We start from the raw sequence: 26732 nt of genomic DNA on the forward strand, positions 1-26732 counted from the left end.
ATGCATTGTGTCTCTTCCTGCTTAAAAATAATGGTTAATTGAGGGAAAGTGAGAAGGAATGAGGAAGTGAGTGGATGGAGATTTTAAAAAGAGATGGGTCAATGGAGGAGGTTAGCCTGAGATGGAAGTAGCCTAAGTTTGCCCCTTACCATAGATCTAGTATCAGAACACCCAACCCTATATCTTGACCTAACGGCAATTCCACAGTAACAGAATTAAGGTGAGACTCAGATACCAAACAAGAAACATTGATTTCAAAGTTTAACAAACCATACAACTCAATGCACAATGACTACTTTGAGCAATTTATACAGTAAATAAAATAAAATGTACATTTACTGGAAAAACTGATCAGTTGTATTCTGTTACCAAATGTTGAGTCTGCACAGTTCTCTCTGTAAATGTGTTTTTGTGAAATTGTCTGTGGAAATTGTTAAAAGTAGTCCTTGTGCATAGAGTTCTATGGTTTGTTAAACTCTGAAACCAATAGTTTTTGTCTGGTATACATAGAGTTATATGGTTTGATAAACTTTGAAATCAATATATCTGTGTCTCACCTTAATTCCGTTGCTATGGAATTGCCCTAAAGTCAAGATATGGGATTGGGTGATCTAATACTAGATCTATGGTAAGGGGCAAACTAAGACTACTTCCATCTCAGGCTAACCTCCTCACACTGACCCATCTCTTGTTGAACTCTACATCCCCTCACTTTACATCTCACTTGAGGACTTCCCTCAATTAACAATTGTGTTTAAGCAGGGAGAGACACAACACATGGTGGTATTATCAATCCTTACAAGATACCATAATGGGGCCTCCATCAAAATTGCATACAGCTCTGAAATATTTATCAACAAAATAAAAAAAAATGTATTAGCAGTGCAAGCCTTTTGATTCCATAGTGTGGCATGCTGGATAAGGAGAGAAGGCCAACGTAAGGAGAGAGAGAGAGAGAGAGAGAGAGAGAGAGAGAGAGAGAGAGAGAGAGAGAGAGAGAGAGAGAGAGAGAGAGAGAGAGAGAGAGAGAGAGAGAGAGAGACTCTCTCAGCATAATCCATTACCATGGAATTGATCCTTAACCATTAGGAGGATAGAGAAATGTGACCCTAGCAGATAGGAGCCACCAACTCCATGATGTTTAAGAGGGGCTTAACCATGGAAACACCTGACATTACTGATGGACATTAGGTAGTCTGCTGTAAAATTCATTTTCATAATTAATTGTATCCTGACAGATTGTCTGGACTACAATGTATCATCTCTGAAATGTGTTCTGATATGGCAAAGCATCTGTCCCTGGCATATAATTGCTTTTGAAAAGTAATAGCATGATGTTGATTAGCCATTGATGCAGTAATTGAATAAGGGTCTGTGCTGACAGATTTGGCACTGCTATAACAGGGTAGAGAAAAAAGCCTGTCATATCAATGACAGTGCATGTCTACCAATGTAATGACAGTACTGTTTGCCAAGCTTAACAAATAAAAACAAGTTCATGTAAGTAGAATGATGATAATAACTAAGTGAACACATTGGTAACTTTAACACTGAGAGGTGGAATAGGCCTTCCTTATGTTGGCATTATAATGCATTGTAAGACTTGGCATAATAATGTAAGAGCAAGCCCCTTAACGCTTATTATATAACAGTTTTTCAGTTTCCGTGGCTACCTGCCCAGTTGGGGTTCACAGGTCAAACATGCCACGTAAACGTGGACACAGGTGTCGCTCGTGGCGCGGAATCTGCAGATATTTGTATGCAGCGGGTGACGTCAAAAGAAGTGTAGACTAAAGCCGTTGAAATAGGGCAAGCCGGTAGTGAGAGGCACTCAGAGCTGGAGAATGGAGCACCGCTGCTAGAAGTGGGAACATCCAACGCATGCTTATTCGCGAGCCTAATTCAATAAAGCCCGTCACACACGAGACTAATCTGCAACCGGGCTGAGGCTGGAACTAAGAAAGTCGTTGCGCACCATACACTGAATCGTACATCTGTCGTGGCATATTTATTTTTCCTCGCTAGTGGAATACGACAGGTAAGAAGGCAATTGTGTTTGAATGGGAGAAATTGACAATACTTGTTTGATCATTTAGAAATGCATTATATGTTGCATGTTATCTGGGCGTTTTGTAATATCTGCGTGTGATTGGATAAGACAACTAATGAATGAAGAAGACAAATGCGACAGGATTTTTTAATCAGTTTTCTGAATAATTGAGAAAATGTGTATTAATTATGCAGTATAGGCTACTCCAACATTCCCTGTCACAGAAATAGGTTTAACCCATTTAAATGTAATTCTCAACACATGGGTGGGATGTCAATGACAATAATGGTACTATAATACAATACCTTTATAAATGTTGGAGTAGACTATTCTCCTCGGACACAGCAGCTGTTATAGTTAATAACACGTTCGTTTTAGGTTGACTAGCATTCGTTACCAATATTCTTATAGTCTGTCAGATAGGCTTCTACTCCTGCGGCTTTCTTAACGGTTTATGTTTTAACTTAGGCTATCAAGACATATTTTATTTATCTTGCCACAGTTTCACAGAAACATGTTCCGGCCGGGAAAGGTTATACTGGCCCCTTTTTCTCTGTCACTGAATTCTGTTTGGATGCCCTGGATGTGGTCAGCATTGTACTAAAATAATATCAATGGGACACGCAGCCACATTTCTGCATCCTAGGTCCGTAGTGTGACTCATTGGCAGTGCACGACGGACTCCTGAAACAATCGGCAGCCCTAATGCATTTGTGTTCAATTGGAGGTGCCTCATGAAACGTGCATGGTGAAATTCCTGAACAGGAGAAACGCACGGGTCTTGCGCACCGAGGCAGCGTCAAATCCGTGTGGCCATACATTCTGTACACTCTCCAAAACCACTATAATTTTACAGTCAGCCTGTAGGCTATAGCTTGTAGCTGAGAAGTTGGACATTTGTGAGAAAACAGTATATAGCAGCGTGTATGGCTATGGTGTGTATGAATGACTTTTGCGCACTGTATAGCGGTAACAATGGAGCTGTCCATGGTGCTGAAATAAGTCCATTCACTCCTACGGGGTTCTTTCAGTCACCGCATACACCGTGGGTGGATCTCCTTTCATTTAAAAAATAAGTTCAGCATTCAGAACACGACGTGAGTGCCTGCAACTACCTACAACTAATTTAGAGCCCTATACGATTGAATGACGACCTGTAATCTTGTAACCTGTCATTTCTGCACGGTGTCTCGGAAAATGTGCAAGGAGATGCTCGCTACGGCTTAGCCTAGGCTGCTGTATTTTCTTTACCCCTATCTATATTCCCAGTGTTCGTAGCCTATAGCACAACTTAAACTGCATCACGAAGTGACTGACTTACTGACTGTTTGTTGCGGCTGAAAATCTATTCGTGTCAATAACTTATTAACTGACATTATGGGTCCGTGTCCCATAGATTACTACCGTTGCAGTTCCATGGAAAATAGGATATAATGACTCATACACACTCATATTCCTCTCCTCCAACACGAATGGTTAGAGTGGAAGCTCCTTTCCAGGCATTCCCTTCATAGGGATACATTATAGTATTCTTTATTTTCCTCCGATAGGCTCTCTGATTTCTTCTGACTCTTTATTATCCCCGGATTTAATTATCCGATTCCCTCAAAGGTGTTCTCTTACTGCAGTGGGGAATACATGTGCCATTATATTTGTGGTACAGTTCTACAGAGGGAATGGAGGCCTTTGATTAGAACTAGAACTAGTAATAGTATGATGCTGCTCTGTTATTGATCATGGTTGGTAGCATGATGTGAAGCTGAAATGAAGAGTGGGTGTTACATTTCAAGAATTGCTTATTTTTTTGTGATTTGTTTTGCCAGTCACTGTTTCTGTTCACTGCTCGTGTAATACCATTGTTGTTGCTAGAACACTTACTTTGACAGATGGGACATATTAGTGAGAGTACCTTTGAATGCAAATGTAGCAGCATTTATTTTTCTATTTGCATTTGCTATTCTTCTGGAGTGGAAACTGATTTACTTAACCTGATTGTTATTGAAATCATTCTAATCATATCAATATGCAACCAATATCGTTATCCAATGTAGTTAGGGCAATGCTACTATATCTCTCAGTTGAAAACAAAAAAGAATGCAGAAATAATATAGATCTTTATTTTTTGGGCTATAGTGCTTTTAAGTCTACAACAGAAACATACATATTTGCATGCAATATAATTCAAATCACTTTGATCCTTGCTAATGTGCAATAAATGTGTTTATATAATACATTCACATGACTAATCTATTGACTCACGCACCAATATAGAAACATGATAGAAATGATGAGTGACTCACTGCCCACAGTGTGCACTAGCAGATCAAACATGTCTTACTGAGTCGACCAGACAAGACGACTTGTTTACTTAACTTATGAAATGACATTAACAACAGATTTAATAAAAACTGAATGGCTTAGCTACTGTACGACATTGTATTGAGAATATATTGAAAGCTTCAACATAATGAGACTTCAACATTATTACTTCATGGCTATAATAAGTAAGACTCTGAAACATAAGAGACCAATATTAGATGTTCTTCTCGTTTATTGCGTTTTCATAAGCGCACTGGATCCAATGTACGGTGAATGGCTTGCTGGTTGTTCACTTGACATTCTGATCACTTTTGTGGAACTTTTGGAATGACCTTTTCTACTGCATTACATTTAGAGCCAGCGGTTTGAGCTCAGTGCATGGCCAATACTGTTGGAACAAATAGTGCTGTGTGGCTGGCTTGCTGTCTGAATCACAGAATCAGATGAGAGCAGTGTAGGAGGATTGTGATTGGTTGCTTCAATTCATATGTAATAGAGAGAGAGAGAGAGCTGCACTTCTCCTATGCCAGTTTCACTTGAATTTCACAGGCATATCAGAATATCAGCAAGTGCAACTACTTGATCTGCAAGACAAGACCACCCGGTAGTACGTTATTGCTGTACTCCTTTCGTCTTGAAGTCGTGTAATATCCTGTGGGGTTTTTCTACTTCTCTGGCTTTAACAGGTCACGGTGTGTATCTCTCACTAACTGACAAGCTGTATGCGAGCTTTAACACCCTTAGGCTACAGACCTGGTCACAGAATCTTGTCAAAGGAAAGGCAATGTCAGCCAAGAGAGCAGAGGCCCTCTCTCCAGCGAAGTAGGCAGGTGTCTTCTATGGAAGTGAGTAGGTTCTGTCTTATTATTTTCTGGGCCCTAGAGCTCTGAGTCTCTGTTCTATAGAGATAGAGCGGGGACAAGAGAAAGTGTCAGACAATAATAAATTGTAAGGTCTCCCAGAAAGGATAGTTGCTAGCTACTGAGAATCCTACTTCCTATTAGAGGTGCTTGACTCTCAAATGATGTTGGACAGCAAGTGTGTCGTTAGTGGTTATCTGTGTGCTGTTAGATGTGAAAATTGAGTTAGAGAATTTGCTAATATATTTTTGCTTCAAAGAATTCTAAACTATGATGATGACCAAATTAGATTTTGTGTTGTGTAAACATTATTTCTTACTCAGCATATTGAGTAATAACATTAAACAATACACCCATCAGAGCTGCTGGTATAGGCCTTGCTGGTACAGGCCTTGCTGTTACAGGCCTTGCTGGTACAGGCCTGTCAGCACGCAGTCATGGGCAGTGTCCACAATCTTGCTTGCCTACTGTTTAGTAAAACACGAAGGCAGTAAGCAACAAATTTCAGCATAAACTCATCCTACTCAGAATGGGTAATTTAATGCGCAATTGCGTTGATTCCCTCCAATCGTTAATTTTGGTACAGCTAGTCCCCTCAATTGATTATCAGCTGTTGTCATACGCAGATTAGTGTTTTTCGTCAGGAATCTTGTTCTGGAGGCAGCTCTGCACTACCTGGCACAGCCACAAAGTCATAAAATCAGATTTTAAACCTAATCTTAACCCTAAACTTAGTCACACTACTAAGCCTAATCCCTAAACTCATTTTGTTTATGTATATTTTTACGATATAGACAGTTTTGATTTTGCAGATTGCCCATCTAGCGGATATCGCTTAGTTCATCCCAATAAACGTCAAATACACCTGGGTCTCGAAAGATGATTATCTTCCTCAATAGTTTGCAGCGAATTCTATTAGATTAAAAACCGAAATGAGTACGACATCCTGGCATTTAAAGCATACTACATTTTTTCACACGCCCTAAATGCCTACTATGTAGAACGCAAGTAAGGGTATTCGGACAGAACCCCTTTAAGTTCAATACATTGCTTTAGTGTCTGGGGCATTATAGGAAAGATATGGGCCATCTGGTTACTGCCGGTTTACTGCCATTCTTGTCTCTGTTTCAGAGTGCTGGCGTTAAGGCGCTTACACAAGCAAAGATCTCATTGACTTCAATGGAAATAGGGCCGCGGGCGGCAAAATCGAGGCGGAGCTGGTTTATGGCGTCAAAAACAAGAAGCAAAGCGCGCCAGCTAGGGTCCATCGCTACGGGTCCATCGCTACGGGTCCATCTCTACGGGTCCATCGCTACGGGTCCATCTCTACGGGTCCATCGCTACGTACAGAGCGCTGTGGGAAACAATACCTCGAGGTTCATTGTATTTTGGCGGGAAGCAGCTGTGACGCGAGCTGTGGCCTATTGCTTGTTTGTGTTTCTGAGTATGTTATTAACGATTCACCTGACACAAGACTCAATCCAAACATTACACAGTTGATTTTATGCGCAATTTACGTTTACTGTACCTTTCACCGCATTTGATGATAACAAAATCAGAAAATATTCTCGATATATTTAGTAACATGATTTGAATATGTGTGGTCGGTGCAACATAAGACAACATGTTTTGAAAGGGTTTGAGTGAGAGGACTAACTGTTGTCTCCAAGTGTCCACACACCTCTCCAAAGTGTACACAGTTTAAGTATTTCCAATGTACCTATGACTCATAGAAGGGTATTCGACTGTAGTTAGGTTTACATCCAATTGGCGACAGATTTTCATGCGAAAAGTCTAGAATCCCCATAAATAAAATACGCGCATTTTCCCACCAGTGGTATGTTTTCATCAAATGGAGTTGATGTCGATAAAAATCACTGCATGATGACGTAGTGCACTCAAAATGTACTTTTTCGCTTACATTTTCGTGTACCGAATAAATCAGTTTCCATCGCATGTTCAACTCTACCGGTATCCTACATGATGAGATTATTGTGGATAAGAGCGAGAATATTTTAATTTGTCAAATGGCTGTCAATATTCGATCATCATGTCACCAGAATAAGACCCTCGATACTTATTGGAAAGGAGCATTAAGATCACCGTGCACTTTCACCCCTGTGGTCATCATCATTTATTTCATCTGTAGCCTAATAAACTGCATGCTTTCCGGAGTAGTAGTGAGAGGACCACACACCATATCATCGCGTGATTCCAAGTTAACTTTACACCGCCATTTCTCGCATAATTAATTTTACAGACACAAAAAGATCCCACAATGTCGAACTAACACATTATCTGTTCGCAATTATAAAATTGTACCGCAGCTTTCTGTTTCCATCACAGCTGTGGTGATTGTTTTACACGGTATGACTATGCGTATAAAACCTGGGGGTGGAAACGTGGTTATTTAGGTGCTTTTTGAGCTCTCCAAGCTATACTGTTTAGGGACTAGAACAACCACACTTGTAATTGTTTTGTTTGGAACACAGCCGAGCCCTGCATCCCCGCCTTTAAATGTATAATTTGAAAGCTTGTTTTATTGCCAACATGGCTAGCTAAATTATTAAAAATACGGTTTTATAGTGTTAAGCTTTCAAAAGGCAATTCAGAGAAGCAGATCGTAATTTTGGTGTGTATATAATGTTATGAGTGCATTCAGATGGTTCGCAGCAAATTTTCTTCACAATACAACAAACGCACTGTACAGTAGGCTCATTCTGTTCAGGACAACCCAGGGTATAACGCCATGTCATCTTGTAACTGTACATCAAACATGGTGATCATAAACATTGACACTGTATATTACATGAGTTTTAGGTTATGGAAATGTGAAGTGCACATTTGGACTCACGGGTGTTTGTCTTGCTTCTATGACATCAAAGCACCGAACAAAAATATAAACGCAACATGTAAAGTGTTGGTCACATGTTTCATGAGCTGAAATAAAAGATCCCAGAAATGTTCCATATGCAAAAAAAAAGCTTATTTCTCTCAAATTTTGTGCACAAATTTGTTTACTCCCTGTTATTGAGAATTTCACCTTTGCCAAGATAATCCATCCACCTGACAGGTGTGCCATATGCCGAAGCTGATTAAACAGCATGGTCATTACACAGATGCACCTTGTGCTGGGGACAATAAAAGGCCACTCCAAAATGTGCTGTTTTGTGACACAACACAAGGCCGCAGACGTCTCAAGTTTTGAGGGTTTTCTGGTTTTGCACAACTGAAGAATTTCTGCACAAACTGTCAGAAACCGTCTCAGGGAAGCTCACCAGGGTCTTGACCTGACTCCAGTTCAGCGTCGTAAGCGACTTCAGTGGGCAAATGCTCACCTTCGATGGCCACTGGCAAGCTGGAGAAGTGTGCTCTTCACAGATGAATCCCGGTTTCAACTGGGGGAAACTTCTTGTCGTGTGCTGTGCTAAAGTTCAGAATGGCTGTCAGTCAAACCCCATACAGCGCTGTGAAGCACAGAGCCTGAGCTCTGATGTCATGTATAGCATATTACTGTACAGCCACAACGTTCCAATTTAGAAGCAATTTAAAATCTGCCATTTTCAACCTGTATACGTTTTACGAGTGTAAAGGGCTACAGAATGTCAAACAGTGTTTTGATGCTTTTCATTAAATCATGTACTGCTGTGTTTTGGGCCTACAATACATTTCTTCACATGAGCAGAATATTATCTATATAGCCTACAGAAATTTGATCAGTTATACAGTTCATGCGAAAATATTCGGATCTGGTAAAAGGCCAATACTGGTAAGAAATACTCATTGTATAGAAATGGAAACATAGCCTATGATTTTAAAGGGACTGCATGTCAATCTATTAGTGGGCTCTTACCATCAAGTCACATGTATCGACTTTCTCATTATTTCGATCAACATATATTCACTCAGATCAGTGCTGCCTTGTCAGTCATTTTTATATGGCGGGAGATTGACGATTCTAGTCTAGATTTTTGGCAAACTCCAGGGTCCTCTGATAAAAGCCTTCAAATCTTGTGCACAATGACGTCCCTGTGTTTTCCGAGTTATTACAGAGTTTGACAGGTGCTGCTCGCAGTTAGAGAAAGAAAACATGTTTCGATAAATTGATGCTTAAAACAAATTAATTTATAAAACATAGTACTGCACACACATTTCATATTTTTTATTAATTTATTTCACCTTTATTTAACCAGGTAGGCAAGTTGAGAACAAGTTCTCATTTACAATTGTGACCTGGCCAAGATAAAGCAAAGCAGTTTGACACATACAACAACACAGAGTTACACATGGAGTAAAACAAACATACAGTCAATAATACAGTAGAAAAATAAGTCTATATACAATGTGAGCAAATGAGGTGAGATAAGGGAGGTAAAGGCAAAAAAGGCCATGGTGGCAAAGTAAATACAATATAGCAAGTCAAAAACTGGAATGGTAGATTTGGTAGATTTGCAGTGGAAGAAAGTGCAAGTAGAAATATAAATAATGGGGTGCAAAGGAGCAAAATAAATAAATAAATACAGTAGGGGAAGAGGTAGTTGTTTGGGCTAAATTATAGATGGGCTATGTACAGGTGCAGTAATCTGTGAGCTGCTTTGACAGCTGGTGCTTAAAGCTAGTGAGGGAGATAAGTGTTTCCAGTTTCAGAGATTTTTGTAGTTTGTTCCAGTCATTGGCAGCAGAGAACTGGAAGGAGAGGCGGCCGAAGGAGGAATTGGCTTTGGGGGTGATCAGAGAGATATACCTGCTGGAGCGTGTGCTACAGGTGGGTGGTGCTATGGTGACCAGCGAGCTGAGATAAGGGGGGACTTGTAGATGCAGGGTCTTGTAGATGACCTGGAGCGAGTGGGTATGGCGACGGGTATGAAGCGAGGGCCAGACAGCGAGAGAGTACAGGTCGCAGTGGTGGGTAGTATATGGGGCTTTGGTGACAAAACGGATAGCACTGTGATAGACTGCATCCAATTTATTGAGTAGGGTATTGGAGGCTATTTTGTAAATGACATCGCCGAAGTCGAGGATCGGTAGGATGGTCAGTTTTACAAGGGTATGTTTGGCAGCATGAGTGAAGGATGCTTTGTTGCGAAATAGGAAGCCAATTCTAGATTTAATTTTGGATTGGAGATGTTTGATGTGAGTCTGGAAGTAGAGTTTACAGTCTAACCAGACACCTAGGTTTTTATAGTTGTCTACATATTCTAAGTCAGAACCCTCCAGAGTAGTGATGCTGGACGGGCGGGCAGGTGCAGGCAGCGATCGGTTGAAGAGCATGCATTTAGTTTTACTTGTATTTAAGAGCAGTTGGAGGCCACGGAAGGAGAGTTGTATGGCATTGAAGCTCGTCTGGAGGGTTGTTAACACAGTGTCCAAAGAAGGGCCATAAGTATACAGAATGGTGTCGTCTGCGTAGAGGTGGATCAGAGACTCACCAGCAGCAAGAGTGACATCATTGATGTATACAGAGAAGAGAGTCGGCCCAAGAATTGAACCCTGTGGCACCTCCATAGAGACGGCCAGAGGTCCGGACAACAGGCCCTCCGATTTGACACACTGAACTCTATCAGAGAAGTAGTTGGTGAACCAGGCGAGGCAATCATTTGAGAAACCAAGGCTATTGAGTCTGCCGATGAGGATGTGGTGATTGACAGAGTCGAAAGCCTTGGCCAGATCAATGAATACGGCTGCACAGTATTGCTTCTTATCGATGGCAGTTATAATATCGTTTAGGACCTTGAGCGTGGCTGAGGTGCACCCACGACCAGCTCTGAAACCAGATTGCATTGCGGAGAAGGTGCAGTGGGATTCGAAATGGTCGGTAATCTGTTTGTTGACTTGGCTTTCGAAGACCTTAGAAAGGCAGGGTAAGATAGATATAGGTCTGTAGCAGTTTGGGTCAAGAGTGTCCCCCCCTTTGAAGAGGGGGATGACCGCAGCTGCTTTCCAATCTTTGGGAATCTCAGACGACACGAAAGAGAGGTTGAACAGGCTAGTAATAGGGGTTGCAGTAATTTCGGCAGATCATTTTAGAAAGAAAGGGTCCAGATTGTCTAGCCCGGCTGATTTGTAGGGGTCCAGATTTTGCAGGTCTTTCAGAACATCAGCTGACTGGATTTGGGAGAAGGAGAAATGGAATGTATATATATATATAATATGAATGGCCTACATTGAAAAGTTTTGGAAAATGGCAAGTTCACTCATCCATAAATGCATCTCAAGTGCAAGTGCGCTGTTCAGCAGCTCACATCAGTGGGATGTTTGCCTTTTCGTTAGGAGGGACATCTACCGTGGATCACTAAAATAATTATTATGACCATAACGTTTTTCAGGGGGTGCTGCAGAGCCCTCAGCACCCCTACTATGATTATGAACACGCTTCCTCAATTTTAATATTATGTGGACACCTTTATATTTGGAAGCCAAGCACGAGATGTCAGTGTAACTTTTTATCAAACAAATCAAATTTTATTGGTCACATGCACATGGTTAGCAGATGTTATTGCGAGTGTAGCGAAATGCTTGTGCTTCTAGTTCCGACAGTGCAGCAATATCAACAAGTAATCTAACAATCCTACAACAAGTACCTAATAAACACAAATCTAAGTAAAGGGATGGAATAAGAATATGTACATATAAATATATGGATGAGCATTGACCGAGCGGCATAGGCAAGATGCAATAGATGGTATAAAATACAGTATATACATCTGGAATGAGTAATGCAAGATATGCAAACATCATTATTAAAGTGGCATTAATAAAGTGACTAGTTATCCATTTGATAGAGTGGCCAATGATTTCAAGTCTGTATGTAGGCAGCAGCCTCCCTGTGTTAGTGATGGCTGTTTAACAGTCTGATGGCATTGAGATAGAAGCTGTTTTTCAGTCTCTCAGTCCAAGCTTTGATGCATCTGTACTGACCTCGCCTTCTGGATGGTAACAGAGTGAACAGGCAGTGGCTCGGGTGGTTGTTGTCCTTGATGATCTTTTTGATCTTCCTGTGACATTGGTTGCTGTAGGTGTCCTGGAGGGCAGGTAGTTTGCCCCCGGTGATGCATTGTGCAGACCGCATCACCCTCTGGAGAGCCCTGAGCTTGTAGGTGGTGCAGTTGCTGTACCAGGCGGTGATACAGCCCGACTGGATACTCTCAATTGTGCATCTGTAAAAGTTTGTGAGAGGTTTAGGTGACAAGCCAAATTTCTTCAGCCTCCTTCATCACACTGTCTGTGTGGGTGGACCATTTCAGTTTGTCCATGATGTGTACGCCGAGGAACTTGAAACTTTCAACCTTCTCCACTGTTGTCCCGTCGATGTGGAGAGGGGGGTGCTCCCTCTGCTGTTTCTTATCATTTAGACATGATGTTGAAATATCTTCATGCCCAGAATAAAAACCTAAAAGAAAGAATTACAGGGGCAGTTTGTAAAAACTAATCTGGTTTGAAACATCCCATATATTTCTTTTTTTGTTCAATCTTACTCAACGCTGCTTTTAATCAAGCAGACAATAGCAGATGACCAACATCAATTTAGGGATATTATTTATTGTTTTGCTGATGGCCCATCAGGTGTCCATGGTAAAATTGTCAGATTAATCTAGAATCATCTTTCAGAACATTCACACCTAATCTACTGGTCAATCAGCTCACAGTCATCTGGACACTTTCCTACCTGTGCAGGTCAGTCACATTCCATCTTCTTTTCATATTGAAAAAATGCAACTGGTGCCTTGGCTACAGTCAGACATTACATATTGGTGTCAATCACTCGTAGCCTAATACTCCTCCAATCGATGAAGAGCTTGCTGTTGTTTGAGGGGATCGGCCAGAACAAGGCGCAGTGCCTTGCTAATGGCAACTCCTATCCAACAAGTGGTGTTTCAGTCTACTTTTCAAGGAACTATCGTACCGCCTGTTTGTCCCCCACAATGAAATCGGGGAGGGGACTGTGGATCTGTCTCCGTCTGTTTATTCCTACGTTAGTCACAAGCGATATATCAGTCAGCACTGGACCGATTTTGACAAGAGTTGGGTGAATGATGCATCTTACAATAGAGATCCAGCATTTACAAAATGACTCTGATTGACCCAAGGCGGGAGCTATAGTAATTAACAAAAATGTGTTCGTCACGCAATATCTCAATTGGCCCAACTGGGGGCGCTGCATCATTTGTGGGGGATGACATGTTTACTGATGCTTTTATTTCATTATTGATCATTTGATGCTAGAGCAAATTTAAAGAAAATTAATTATTAGCAGGTTAAAATACTTAAAATAAATGAATTAATACCTTTTCTTTCGATTTCTTTGTTTCTTCTAGGCTATTGAATATGTGTAGGTTTCTGATTTATTCATACATGAATTACTAGACTTACATTAGGCTAGTAAATGTTTCAAGTAATCCACCCAACCCTGTTTTATTCTGTCTACATGGAAGGCAATGAAATGAGCGCATGCTTCCTGTGACTTGTTCAATCGCATGAAGCTCAGATAATCTTTTATAGAGAAAAATATAGTATAGGCTGTTTTCAAACAGGTTTAAACAGCCAGCTATGTGTGCAGGCCCACTAGCCAGCTGGGGTACACCAACCAGCCTTGTGTCTTTGCGAGCGCACGGACAAAAGAGTTGCGTACGAAGGAGTTTGCTTCTTCTGCAGCATTCCTTGTAAAATATAACGCTTGGTAGCAGTGCTTTGCTACACATAGGTGGTGGGCTGAAGCTGAAAAACGTGATGTTGATCGATCCCCGTCGAGGACGATCAGATTTTTTTTGTATATGACAGTAAAACATTCTTATGATGATTATAAAACATTTGGGCACCTTCAATTCTTGCACATTTTCTCATAAAAAGTATATTTTAACACTGTCTGCTCAGGCAAATTTGCTGGAATGCTAAACTTGTAACCAATCAGTACTCCTGTACATACCCCTTGTGATCTACGATGTCAACACAGACTCGTAAAAACACAACCTGCTGTCTGATGAAGAGGAATAGATATAACTAGCTCCCAAAGACTGCTAGAATGAAGGTTTAAAAACGACAGCTGCATATGCATATTAGCCAATACATATGGCATAGCCTACACATATAGCATACCTTGCAATACAATCTTCAAAAAACAGTTGTGCAATGTGCTCTGCAATAAAATAACCAGAGTTTGGTTTCTAAACCAGATGAGATCTCAGATAGCAACTGCCCAATACCATGGTGGGCATGCATAATGTTGGAGTCATTGGAATATAAGGTATGGATAATGATAAAGAGCCAGTGGCATTATAGAAATAGTGGTTGGGAAATGAATGTTTGAGTTTCATATACTAAATGTTCAGTGAATATGAGTATATTTCGGGGGTTTAAATTCGAAACTTTCCTACTAACCTTCTAAACGTTGATGATGCCAAAATCTTTCCAATCCATTCATTATTCTACTAAGTATGACTGAGTGTGAGACATGTTTTCCATAATGTACAATCCATGCACATACATTCAAACAAAGAACACCATCACAAATAGTGATTCACCATTTGAGTACAGAGACAAATAGCAAAGGTGTCTCTCAGGTAGTATTTTTAGTATCTGAATATAGTGTAACCTAACAATCAATGTATATCAAGTGCAGTGGAGGGCACAATCTTACAATGCTGCAGTCCAGAAATGAGAGCTTTACCGTCTATGCCAAAAGCCTGGGCCTCTGATGGAGACTGTAAAACTGTCATAACACATGCTTCAGTATTCCTCCTCTTCTAGGAGTGTGTGTACCCATAGTCGTATTGAAAGGATCCCACCCTGGTCACCAATGTAGCTGACCAATGTAGGGAGAGACAAGTGCCTTAGCAGAATGCAATCTTAAGCATGTGTGGTCCAAGATGAGAACTCTACCATCTATGGCAAAAGCCTGGGCTCCTGACAGGGGCAATATAATTTCCCCCACTGCATGTTACAATAGTAAAATAATCTGTTCATCACCTATTAAACTTATTCTACATTGAATTTAGTCTTCAAGATGCTCGAACAACCACATGTATCTGTAGTTGGTGTTCTTCAACTCTAAAATGCTCTAGACTGTGTAAAATCCACAAAGAAGAGAACAGGCAAATGCATATTTGGTCTCAATTTCTAAACAGTGATGGCAGGGCTAGTTCAAACTGCTGTAGGATGGTTCTCCTCACAGGTGACTGAATCAGCCCATGCTTGGTGAATAGCACTTGGTTGATCTCTGGGAGGAGGACAGGAGAGCTGAATGTGAGACAAAAGTGAGAGACAATAATTAATCAAATAATTACAGCAAAGGCATGTAGTTTGTGAGCTAGAAAGTGAACATCCTGACAGTCTGAGGCAGGGTGCTCTGCAATCATCCTACCCCAACTATTGACAGGAAATGTGGCATTTCTTATTTGTCAGTATGAATGCAATTACTGGTTCCTGCCTTGATGACTGTATTAGCTTTGTACTACTTGTCCTATAGATTTTTCTAGTCTTAAATTATTACTTGGAATAAACTGATAGCTAAAAACGCTCCGTGTACCGACGATCTGCTCCTGGGCGTTTACCTGTCCAGCAAGCGAACATAAAGGTAAGTATTTTGAAAAAAGTATTTTGAAAAAATATGCAATAATTGACATTCCCAACAAACGTAAATGTGTTCAGAATAAATAAATATATACACAATATGTAAAAAATTGCTTTTTCCTTGACAGAGCTCGATCATCTTAAAAACTAAATCAGATAGCTTGCTACTGGGCTGTAAAATCCACTACAGATACACTTCAAAATGGTGTAGATTTGTCACGTTGCTTGGTCATATACAGGCGCTTTCAAAAAAGGTCCCTCAAAACGTGAGACATCTGTGGCATTGTGTTGTGTAACAAAATTGCAAATTTTAGAGTGCCCTTTTATTGTCCTCCACACAAGGTGCACCTGTGTAATGATCATGCTGTTTAATCAGCTTCTTGATATGCCACACCTGTCAGGTGGATGGATTATCAACAACATTGTAGTTACTCCACAATTCTAACCTAATTGACAAAGTGAAAAGAAGGAAGCTTGTACAAAATACAAATATTCCAAAACATGCATCCTGTTTGCAACAAGGCACTAACTTAGTTCTGCAAAAAATATGGCAAAGCAATTAACTTTTTTCCTGAATACAAAGTGTTATATTTGGTGCAAATCCAATCCAACACATTACTGAGTACCACTCTCCATATTTTCAAGCATAGTGGTGGCTGTATCATGTTATGAGTATGCTTGTAATTGTTAAGGACTGGGGAGTTTTTCAGGATAAAAATGGAATGGAGCTAAACACAGGCAAAATCCTAGAGGAAAACCTTGCTCAGTCTGCTTTTCACCAGACACTGGGAGACAAATTCACCTTTCAGCAGGACAATAAGCTAAAACACAAGGCCAAATCTACACTGGAGTTGCTTACCAAGAAGACAGTAAATGTTCCTGAGTGGCCAAGTTCCAGTTTGGACTTAAATCTGCTTGAAGAATTTTGAAAATAATAATAATCATGTGTTGCACAATCCAGGTGTGGAAAGCTCTTAGACACTTCCCCAGAGAGACTCACATCTGTAATCGCTGCCGAAGGTGCTTCTACAAAGTATTGACTCAGGGCTGTGAATACTTATGTAAATTAGATATTTATGCATTTAATTTTCAATACATTTGTAAACATTTAAAAAACATGTTTTCACTCTGTCAATATGGAGTATTGTGTGTACATGGGTGAAAAAAATATAAATTGAATCCATTTTGAATTCAGGCTGTAACACAACAAAATGTGGAATAAGTCAAGTAGTATGAATACTTTCTGAAAGCACTGTACAATTCCTAGAAAAATGTATCCTTTTAACCCTGACACCCACACGATAACGGGTCAAATATGAGATTCCCCTGTTCCTCCTGTTGATGGGCAGTTTGATTCCCCATGTTTCTCTCTCTATCTGCTGTGGTGACCCACCAGGGACACGAAGAAAATGGGCAAGCCATCCAAGCATTGTAAAAACAATACAGGGAGGCAATTCCCTTGGTAGCCTTGTTCTGTGCTATGAAGACATCCGTCAGTAAAGGTGCTTTCCGAACCTGCTGCAGCTGCAGACTGACGATATTTCTCCACTAGTAGGCCTGGAGTTTTTATTACAAAGAAAGCCCTTCTCGGTTGCATTGGTTTGGGGCAGCAAACACACACCACTACTGTCACAGATGTTATTTTTCTTTTTGGACTTCCCCCCTCCCCTCCTCTGCAGTGCCTTGCAGGGTGGAAAGGTGCTGAAAGGAGACTTACTGTCGCTACAGGCTTGTGCCATTTATAATTACAACAGCGTGCTGTGGCAGTGCCTAGGACCGGCTGATGACTTGCATTTGTATTGTTGCTTGGCTGGTGCCCCTTACCATTGGAGCTGCACGCGAGTTAGCAAGGCGGCCGGCCGCAGGCAAAAAAAGGAAGTGCCGATGACAGGAGTGTATGAATGAAGCAGATGATCTGCCGCCTGTGGACAGGATCAGTTGGCACAGGAAGGCCTCTGGGGCTGCATGCCTGTACTGCTGTCATGAGATATATTCACCAGGACACATCAAGACACAGCAGGCAGCAGCAGAGGTAGAGGTTGGCTAAGTGTACTGGAGGTACACTCTGAATACAACAAAATGGCAATGCCTGTGTTAGGTTTACAGCCATGCAATGGTTCTGACAACAAATAATTAATGTGTAGTAGAGTATTAAACAGAAGGTGTCAAGTATTTTGAGTGTTGTTTGTACTCTACCCAAGGTCAAGCATACAAATGCTTTTTGAATTGTTGTTCTGTCAAATATACATTTAACTTGTATGTCCTTTTAGCAGTTTGAGGAACTTTAAATGAATTTAGGCTTTAGGTGGAACAAAAAGAAGCAGGCATTCTAGCCAAATCTGAATGTGCCAGCTGATTAGTATGCTGCTTGAATAATCACTTTTCCCTAAAGTTTGTTCTATTTATGAATAGAAAAATGGACCTGGCTTTTTGGTCTTAATTTAAGGTTAGGCGTTAGATTTTATGACTTTGTGGCTGTTCTAGATAGTGATCACTCTGCAGAGCTGCCTCCATAACAAGATTCATGAGGACAAAACGCTAACCTGCCCCTGGCGGAGCTGACGTCACTGCAGCAGCACATTAACAAACTGACTGGCAGATCTCTTTTGTTGATTCATTTCACAAGGGCAAGCTCTCCTCTCCCCTCCTCTCCACTCCCCTCTCCTCTCCCTTCCCCTCCTCTCCACTCCACTCCCCTCTCCTCTCCCTTCCCCTCCTCTCCACTCCACTCCCCTCTCCTCTCCCTTCCCCTCCTCTCCACTCCACTCCCCTCTCCTCTCCATTCCCCTCCTCTCCACTCCACTCCCCTCTCCTCTCCCATTCCCCTCCTCTCCTCTCCACTCCACTCCCCTCTCCCTTCCCCTCCTCGCCTCTCCTCTCCTCTCCTCTCCTCTCCTCTCCACTTCCCCTCCCCTCCCCTCCCCTCCCCTCCCCTCCCCTCTCCTCTCCTCCCGTCTTTTCTCACAGAATCCATCAGCCATTAAATTTTGTCTACACTCTACAGCCTGAGTGTGTTTACATAGTATAGACCTATACATGGTTGCTGGGAACACTGTTTATTCTTTCACGGCAATATGACAGTTTGGAGAGTCACATCACCAAAAAAGTAGGCAGAAGGCTCCTCAGCTCTAAATAAGTGCATCTTATACAGATTAATGAGTTGAGGTGATGATAAATTAGTATGGCTATGAGCCTATGAAAGAGGGACCTGCTCTGTACTGTGTTGTACTGCACTATACTGTTGTAATGCACTGTATAATGCTATACTGTACTGTTCTGTGCTGTGGTATACTCTTTTGTTCTGTGCTGTGGTATACTGTTCATTGCTGTGCTGAACTGTGTTGTACTGTGCTGAACTGTGCTGTACTGTACTTTGCTGCACTGTTTTATGCTACACTATAATATGAGTGAAGGGCAGTAGTCAGTCAGGGGCAGCGGTGTGACAGTTGTTGTCATGTTCTTTTTCCTGACAGACTGACACTGATGGGCTTGCTGTGTATTTGGGCACTTCCTGTCCTGCTTGGAGCCTCTGTCTCTGTCTGCTGGCTGACTGAAGGGCGGAGGAGCATGGATACAGCAAACAGACCAGAGAACCCCTCCCAGGGACCACAGACCAGGGTAAATATACAGTATGCATCGTTCTCTGTGTATCCCTGCCTCTCTCTCTGTCACTGTGTCTTGTACTCTCTCTCTCTCTCTCTCTCTCTCTCCTCTCTCTCTCTCTCTCTCTCTTACTCGCCCCTCCCTTTCAACTACTCTCCCTCTGTTTCCCTCTCTCGGTCTCCCTGTTCCTCTGTATAGATCTCTCTGTCTGTGTCTGTTATTCTTCTCTCTGCCTGTTGTGTCCTTAGAAGCCACTCTATCTTTGCATCTGTGACTTTCCTACTCTTCCTCCCTCTTTCACCCTAGTCCCCCATAAATGATTTTATGCTTTGCATGACATAGCTGAAAACAAATGCCATAAAATGAATCCAAATATACATAGCACAATTTTAGGTAATACGGTCGCATGCAGAAGACAGTGAAATACTCTTCCTGCTCAACATGGGCATTTGAGTGTTTGTCTCCTTACGTGGTTCTGCATGTGATCTTGACAGAGGGTTGCTTAGATACCTTGCAATCACAGTCGTCATGCATCTTGCCTGTCTCTCTCTCCACCGAGGAGAGGAGGTTCAGTTGGCTGCAGAGTGTGTTCATCAATTACCCCACAAGGACACTCTTTTGTCACACTACAATTTGTCTCTTTGAAATGTTGTTCCAAATAGTTTACATGTACACACAATTGCATGACAATCACTTCGATGGGGTGGGTTTACTATATAACTTCGAGCCAGACCTAAAACCCATTAGCTTCCACCCAGCTGTCTCCCCCACTTTTTTCATGCTGGTCTGTATTCAAGCTTGAAAAGGGAAGTGACATTGCCTGGTCGTAATGAACAGTGTTTTGGTTGAGATGCGTGAAGTTCTAATGTGAATTTGCACATTAATCACACAGGTGAAATCATTAAAGGCACTCCCTCCCCCAAAACCTTGAATCAATTGTTCTACAGAGCATTGTCCCAAAGAGCATGTTGTCCCCCCCCCCCCCAACTCCCACGGACATTCTCACAATTCTTTGTGAAATTAAGCATGCTGCACCCCCCAAGTCTAATCTCCCAGACTGGCTGGCCCGTGGTGTGACACCGTGCCAAGTTGGCAGCCAGCAGAGGAATCTCATCGTTGAGGTGGTTCTGTTCTGACCTCTTTAAACCCTCAATGCAAACAAGACATTCCCAGGCATCCCTATCTAACCCAGGACATGGGAATTCAAAAGTTCTCAATAGCCATTGTAGTTTAAAGTCAACTCTGGGGTGGTGCTGGTGGATTGGACTGCATCAATATACAGCAGAGCAGGAGTCTTCAGGAATGAATAAGCAAATAAAGTGTATTCAGCCTCCCAGGCCAGTGTACACCAGAAACAATTAGAAATGTAGACAAACACATGCCACTGAAACAATCTATTCTGGCTGGCATACCGGTAATTTAGGTAATTAACAGGTAATCTCATCAAAATCAATACAACAGCTGTAGACTTTACCTTGAAATGCTTACTTACAAGCCTTTTCCCAACGATGCAGAGAAAAAAGTGGAAAAAGTAGCAAAGAATAATATACAGTGCATTTGGAAGATATTCAGATCCCTCGACCTTTTCCACATTTTGTTACTTTAGAGCCTTATTCTAAAATTGATTAAATCGTTTTTTCCCCCTCATCAATCTACACACAATACCCCATAATGACAAAGGAAAAACAGGTTTAAATTTTTTTTTTATGTATTAAAAATAAAAAACGTTAATATAACATTTACATAAGTTTTCAGACCTTTTACTCAGTACTTTGTTGAAGCACCATTGGCAGTGATTACAGCCTCGATTCTTCTTGGGTATGACGCTACAAGCTTGGCACACCTGTTTTTGGGGAGTTTCTCCCGTTCTTCTCTGCAGATCCTCACAAGCTCTGTCAGGTTGGAAGGGGAGCGTCGCTGCACAGCTATTTTCAGGTCTCTCCAGAGATGTTAGATCTGGTTCAAGTCCGGGCTCTGGCTGGGCCACTCAAGGACTTTCAGAGACTTGTCCCAAAGCCACTCCTGGATTGTCTTGGCTGTGTGCTAGGGTCATTGTCCTGTTGGAAGGTGAACTTTCGCCCCAGTCTGAGGTCATGGGTGCTCTGGAGCAGGTTTTTATCACAGATCTTTCTGTACTTTGCTCCGTTCATCTTTCCCTCAATCCTGACTCAGTCCCTGAAAAACATCCCCACAGCATGAAACTGCCACCACCATGCTTCACCATTGGGATGGTGCCAGGTTTCCTCCATACGTGACACTTGGCATTCAGGCCAAAGAGTTCAATCTTGGTTTCATCAGACCAGAGAATCTTGTTTCTCATGGTCTGAGAGTCCTTTAGGTGCCTTTTGGAAAACTCCAAGTGGGCTGTCATGTGACTTTTACTGAGGAGTGGCTTCCGTCTGGCCACTCTACCATAACGGCCTGATTGGTGGAGTGCAGCAGAGATGGTTTTGCTTCTGGAAGGTTCTCCCATCTTCACAGAAGAACTCTGGAGCTCTGTCAGAGTGACCATCAGGTTCTTGGTCACCTCCCTGGCCAGCCCTTGGAAGAGTCTTGGTGGTTCCAAACTTCTTCCATTTAAGAATGATGGAGGCCACTGTGTTCTTGGGGACCTTCAATGCTGCAGAAATGTTTTGGTACCCTTCCTCAGATCTGTGCCTCAACACAATCCTGTCTCGGAACTCTACGGACAATTCCTTCGACCTCATGGCTTGGTTTTTGCTCTGACATGCACTGTCAACTCTGGAACCTTTTATAGACAGGTGTGTGCCTTTCCACATCATGTCCAATCAATGGAATGTACCACAGGTGGACTCTAATAAAGTTGTAGAAACATCTCAAGGATGGTCAATGGAAACAGGATGCACTTCAGTAAAATTTTGAGTCATAGCAAAGGGTCTGAATACTTATGTAAATAAGATTTTTCCATTTTTATTTGTAATACATTTGCAAATATTTCTCCAAACCTTTTTTCACTTTCTCATTATGGGGTATTGTGTGTAGATTTATTAGGATTTACTTTTAGAATAAGGCTGTAACGTAACAAAATGTGGAAAAGTAAAGGGGCCTGAATACTTTCTGAATGCACTGTATGTACAGTGCAGTGAAAACGTTTTTGCCTCCTTTCTGATTTAGTCTGTTTTTGCATATTTTCGATACTGAATGTTATCAGATCTTCATCCAAAACCTAATATTAGATAAAGGGAACCTGAGTTTACATTTTTTTCTTCAATATTTATTTAATTTAATTTACAAAGTTATGCAACACTCAATACCCCTGTGTGAAAAAGTAATTGCCCCCTTACACTCAATAACTGGTTGTGCCACCTTTAGCTGGGATAATGCAACCAAATGCTTCTTGCAGTTGTTGATCAGTCTCTCACATCGTTGTGGAGGAATTTTGGCCCACTCTTGCATGCAAAACTGCTTTAACTCACTGACATTTGTGGGTTTTCAAGCACGAACTGCTCCTTTCAAGTCCTGATACAACATCTCAATTGGGATTAGGTTTGGAATTCGATTCGGACATTCCAAAACTTCTAATTTGTTGTTTTTTAAACATTTTCATGTCGACTTGAGTGTGTGTTTTGGATCATTGTCTTGCTGCATGACCCAGCTGCGCTTCAGCTTCAGCTCACAGACGGATGGCCTGACATTCCTCTGTAGAATTCTCTGATACAGAGCAGAATTCATGGTTCCTTCTATGAAGGCAAGTCGTCCAGGTCCAGAGGCAGCAAAGCATCTCCAAACCATCACACTACCACCACCATGCTTGACCTTTGGTATGAGGTTCTTACTGTGCAATACAGTGTTTGGTTTTCACCAGACATAATGGGACCCATCTCGTCCAAGTTTGCCAAAAATAAAATGGATGATCATCAAGACTCTTGCAAGAATATTCTATGGGCAGGATATATGACATGGGTCCCATTATGCCTGGCGAAAACTAACACTGCATTCCAAATACTTTTTCACAGCACTGTATGTGTGTGTTGGTGTGTCAGTGTAAATATGTGTGAGTGTGTGTGTGTGTAGAGTCCAGTGAGCATGCATAGAGTCAGTGCAAAATGGTAAACTCAAATAGTCCAGGTAACCATTTTACATTTTGCAGACGCTCTTATCCAGAGCGACTTACAGTAGTGAATGCATACATTTCATACATTTTTATTTTTTATTTCTTCTGTGCTGGCCCCCCGTGGGAAACGAACCCACAACCCTGGTGTTGCAAACACCATGCTCTACCAACTGAGCTACAGGGAAGGCTAACCCTTTAAAGAACTGTTCAGCAGTCTAATGACTTGGGGATAGAAGCTGTTCAGGAGCATTTTGGTCCCATTCTTGGCGCTCTGGTACCACTTGCCATGTGGTAGCAGAGTGAACAGTCTATGGCTTGGGTGGCTAGGTTCTTTGACAATTGTCCTGGCCTCCATCTGAGCTCAGATCCAGTGATGTACTGGGCCGTCCATGCCATGCAATCGAGGGCGGTGCAGTTGCCTTACCAATCAGTAATACAGCCAGTCAAGATGCTCTCAGTGGTGCAGCTGTAGAACTTTTAGAGGATCTGAGGGCCCATGCCAAATATTTTCAACCTGCTGAAGGGGAAGAGGCGTGCATTCTTCATGACTGTGCTGGTGTGACAGGACCATGTGCAGTCCTTGGTGATGTGGACACCGAGGAAGTTGAAGCTCTCGACACACTCCACTACAGCATGGTCAATGTGGAGTGGGCGGGCTCGCCCCTCCATTTCCTGTAATCCACGATTAGCTCCTTTGGCTTGATGACGTTGAGGGAGAGGTTGTTATTCTGACACCACACCGCCAGGTCTGACCTCCTCCCTGTAGACTGTCTTATCGCCGTCTGTGATCAGGTCTAACACTGTTGTGTCATCAGCACACTTGATAATGGTTTTGGAGTTGTGCGTGGCCACACAGTCGTGCGATAAGCAGGGAGTAGTTGAGGGGACAAAGCACACACCCCTGAGGGGCTCCCGTGTTGAGGGTCAGCATGGCAGATGTGTTGTTGCCTACCCTCACCACCTGGGGGTGGCCCATCAGAAAGTCCAGGATCCAGTTGCAGGGGGAGGTGTTCAGTCCCAGGGTCCAGGCCTCAAATTTCCCAGCCATGGCCGTTAATGCCACTTTGTGTGACCGTAATGCCCCCGAAAAAAATGCATGCCTTGCAGCCAAAGTGTCCGTTGTGCCCTTGGGCTGAATATAATAATTATAATTCCCTTCTCCCGGCTGACAATCACCCTGCTCCGAAGCACCTCTCACTCACATGGCTCTCTTAAATATCTATGTTTTTATTAGCCAATGCCCATCACGGGATCGGGTCCTTCTTATAGGCATTGCAGCTCCAAAGTAGCCTAGGCTACTAGTGAAGACAGACACATCGGGGATAGAATGGCACACGTCCTTCTTATCCAATTCCTATGCGCATATTGAAGATGTGACAAGAACTGTCCACATTTACTTTTTGTCAGCCAACAAGATGAGTAATGAACAACAAAAGCACTATCCAATGTCAATAAACTCTTTCCCATAGTAGAAAAGTTGACCTGGTCAGCTTGTTATTCTGTACTAGAAATACATGTTCCAAATAGACTCTGGGACAGTTGTGGGATGATAGATCCCAAATTAATACAACCACTGTGCATCAAAAACCATTATATGCGCAGAAATGTGCACACGGCAGTAGGCTGGCTATAAGCGCAAATATTCCAAAATGCAATTATCAGGAAAACACTGTTCTTGTCACGTCCTGACCAGTAAAAGTGGTTGTTTGTTATTGTAGTTTGGTCAGGGCGTGGCAGGGGGTGTTTGTTTAGAGTGTTTCGGGGTTTGTTAGTCTATTTCTATGCACCATTTTCTGGTGCCTCCCTCCTGTCAGCATCGGTCTGGACCTGACTGACTGTAGCCAATATGCATATCACCTACACTTTGACATGTGATTCGTCACTCCAGAGAATGCGTTTCCACTGCTCCAGAGTCCAATTATGTTTATGGTTAAATAGTTCCAAAATGTTGACTGCCTCTGTTCGGCTTTACACCACTCCAACCGACGCTTGGCATTGCGCATGGTGATCTTAGGCCTGTGTGCGGCTGCTCGGCCATGGAAACCCATTTCATGAATCGCCCAATCAACAGTTCTTGTGCTGACTTTGATTCCAGAGGCAGTTTGGAACTTGGTAGTGAGTGTTGCAACCGAGGACAGGCGATTTTTAAGCACTATGCTTAAAAAGTGCTCAACGGTCCCGTTCTGTGAGTTTGTTTGGCCTACCACTTTGCGGCTGAGCCATTGTTGCTCCTAGACATTTCCACTTCACAGTAACAGCACGTACAGTTGACTGGGGCAGCTCTAGCAGGGCAACAATTTGACAAACTGACTCGTTGGAAAGGTTGCATCCTATGATGGGGCCACATTGAAAGTCACTGAGCCCCTCAGGACAGACCATTCTATTGACAATATTTGTCTATGGAGATTGCATGGCTGTGTGCTCGATGTTATACACCTGTCAGCCACGGGTGTGTCTGAAATAGCTGAATCCACTAATTTGAAGGGTTGTCCCCATACTTTTGACCATGTAGTGTATTTTACATGATAAGACCACACAGAGAGCCAGAGATAATTACAGACAATCTGAATCAACCAAAAGTTGAAAGTTAACAAAATTCTGTTTGTTTACTGGTAAACAGTAATATGCCCTCCCTTTGTAACCATATGCAAGTTTAAAACAGAGATAGCTGTACATTTTCTTCAGGATCATCTTTAGGTAATTGCTGGGTAAATAATGAGCTGACAAATGCCAGGCAGAGCCTCCATTGTCCTGGTGCAGTTACAGGACCTGGGGCGACTGGAAAGGAGCCACCATGATAGGCCATCAGGCGACCTGGCTCTGGCAGGGTCAGCCATAAGGCATCAGGCATCAGTCTCCTTCTCTCTCAATTTCCCATTCCAACCTCTGCTATCATGGAACATCACATAACAGCCTCACAGCTCACAAAGCCATATCTCAGAATCCAATTCACTCTGCATTTGAACTGTTTTACCTTTTGGATTATAAACATGATTCAGTCCATAGAGAGAGGGATAGGAATAAACTATAAGAATGAGGAGAGTATGGAAAATAGGAAATATGATGGAGATGGTATTGAGGATACAGGGGAAAGATAAGGATGGAGAGTGGGGGGAATTGGGCAACTGTGAGGTTTGAGATTAGCATGACGAGAGTTTGGGACTATAAGGTTCTATCTGCAAAAATATTATTCTGAGATAATTCTGAACCCCCATTCCGTTTGAATGGTGTCAGCTATTTTTATCTAGTATTCTTTTGA

The 26732-nt window shown here is 42.1% G+C and overlaps 1 protein-coding gene across 1 annotated transcript in view; it reads left to right on the forward strand.

The window, feature by feature from the left end:
- Nucleotides 1–1832: 1832 nt before the first annotated feature.
- Nucleotides 1833–26732, forward strand: part of LOC106603823 (follistatin-related protein 4) — a 271754-nt gene continuing 246854 nt past the window's right edge. The window contains exons 1-2 of the mRNA XM_014197993.3: nucleotides 1833–2038; nucleotides 19269–19413. Of these exons, the coding sequence (XP_014053468.1) occupies nucleotides 19279–19413 (135 nt within the window). The 5' untranslated portion in view covers nucleotides 1833–2038; nucleotides 19269–19278. The remainder of the gene's footprint in view (nucleotides 2039–19268; nucleotides 19414–26732) is intronic.

Source organism: Salmo salar, chromosome 04, assembly GCF_965601325.2.
Source record: "Salmo salar chromosome 04, fSalSal1, whole genome shotgun sequence".
Lineage (NCBI taxonomy): Eukaryota > Metazoa > Chordata > Actinopteri > Salmoniformes > Salmonidae > Salmo > Salmo salar.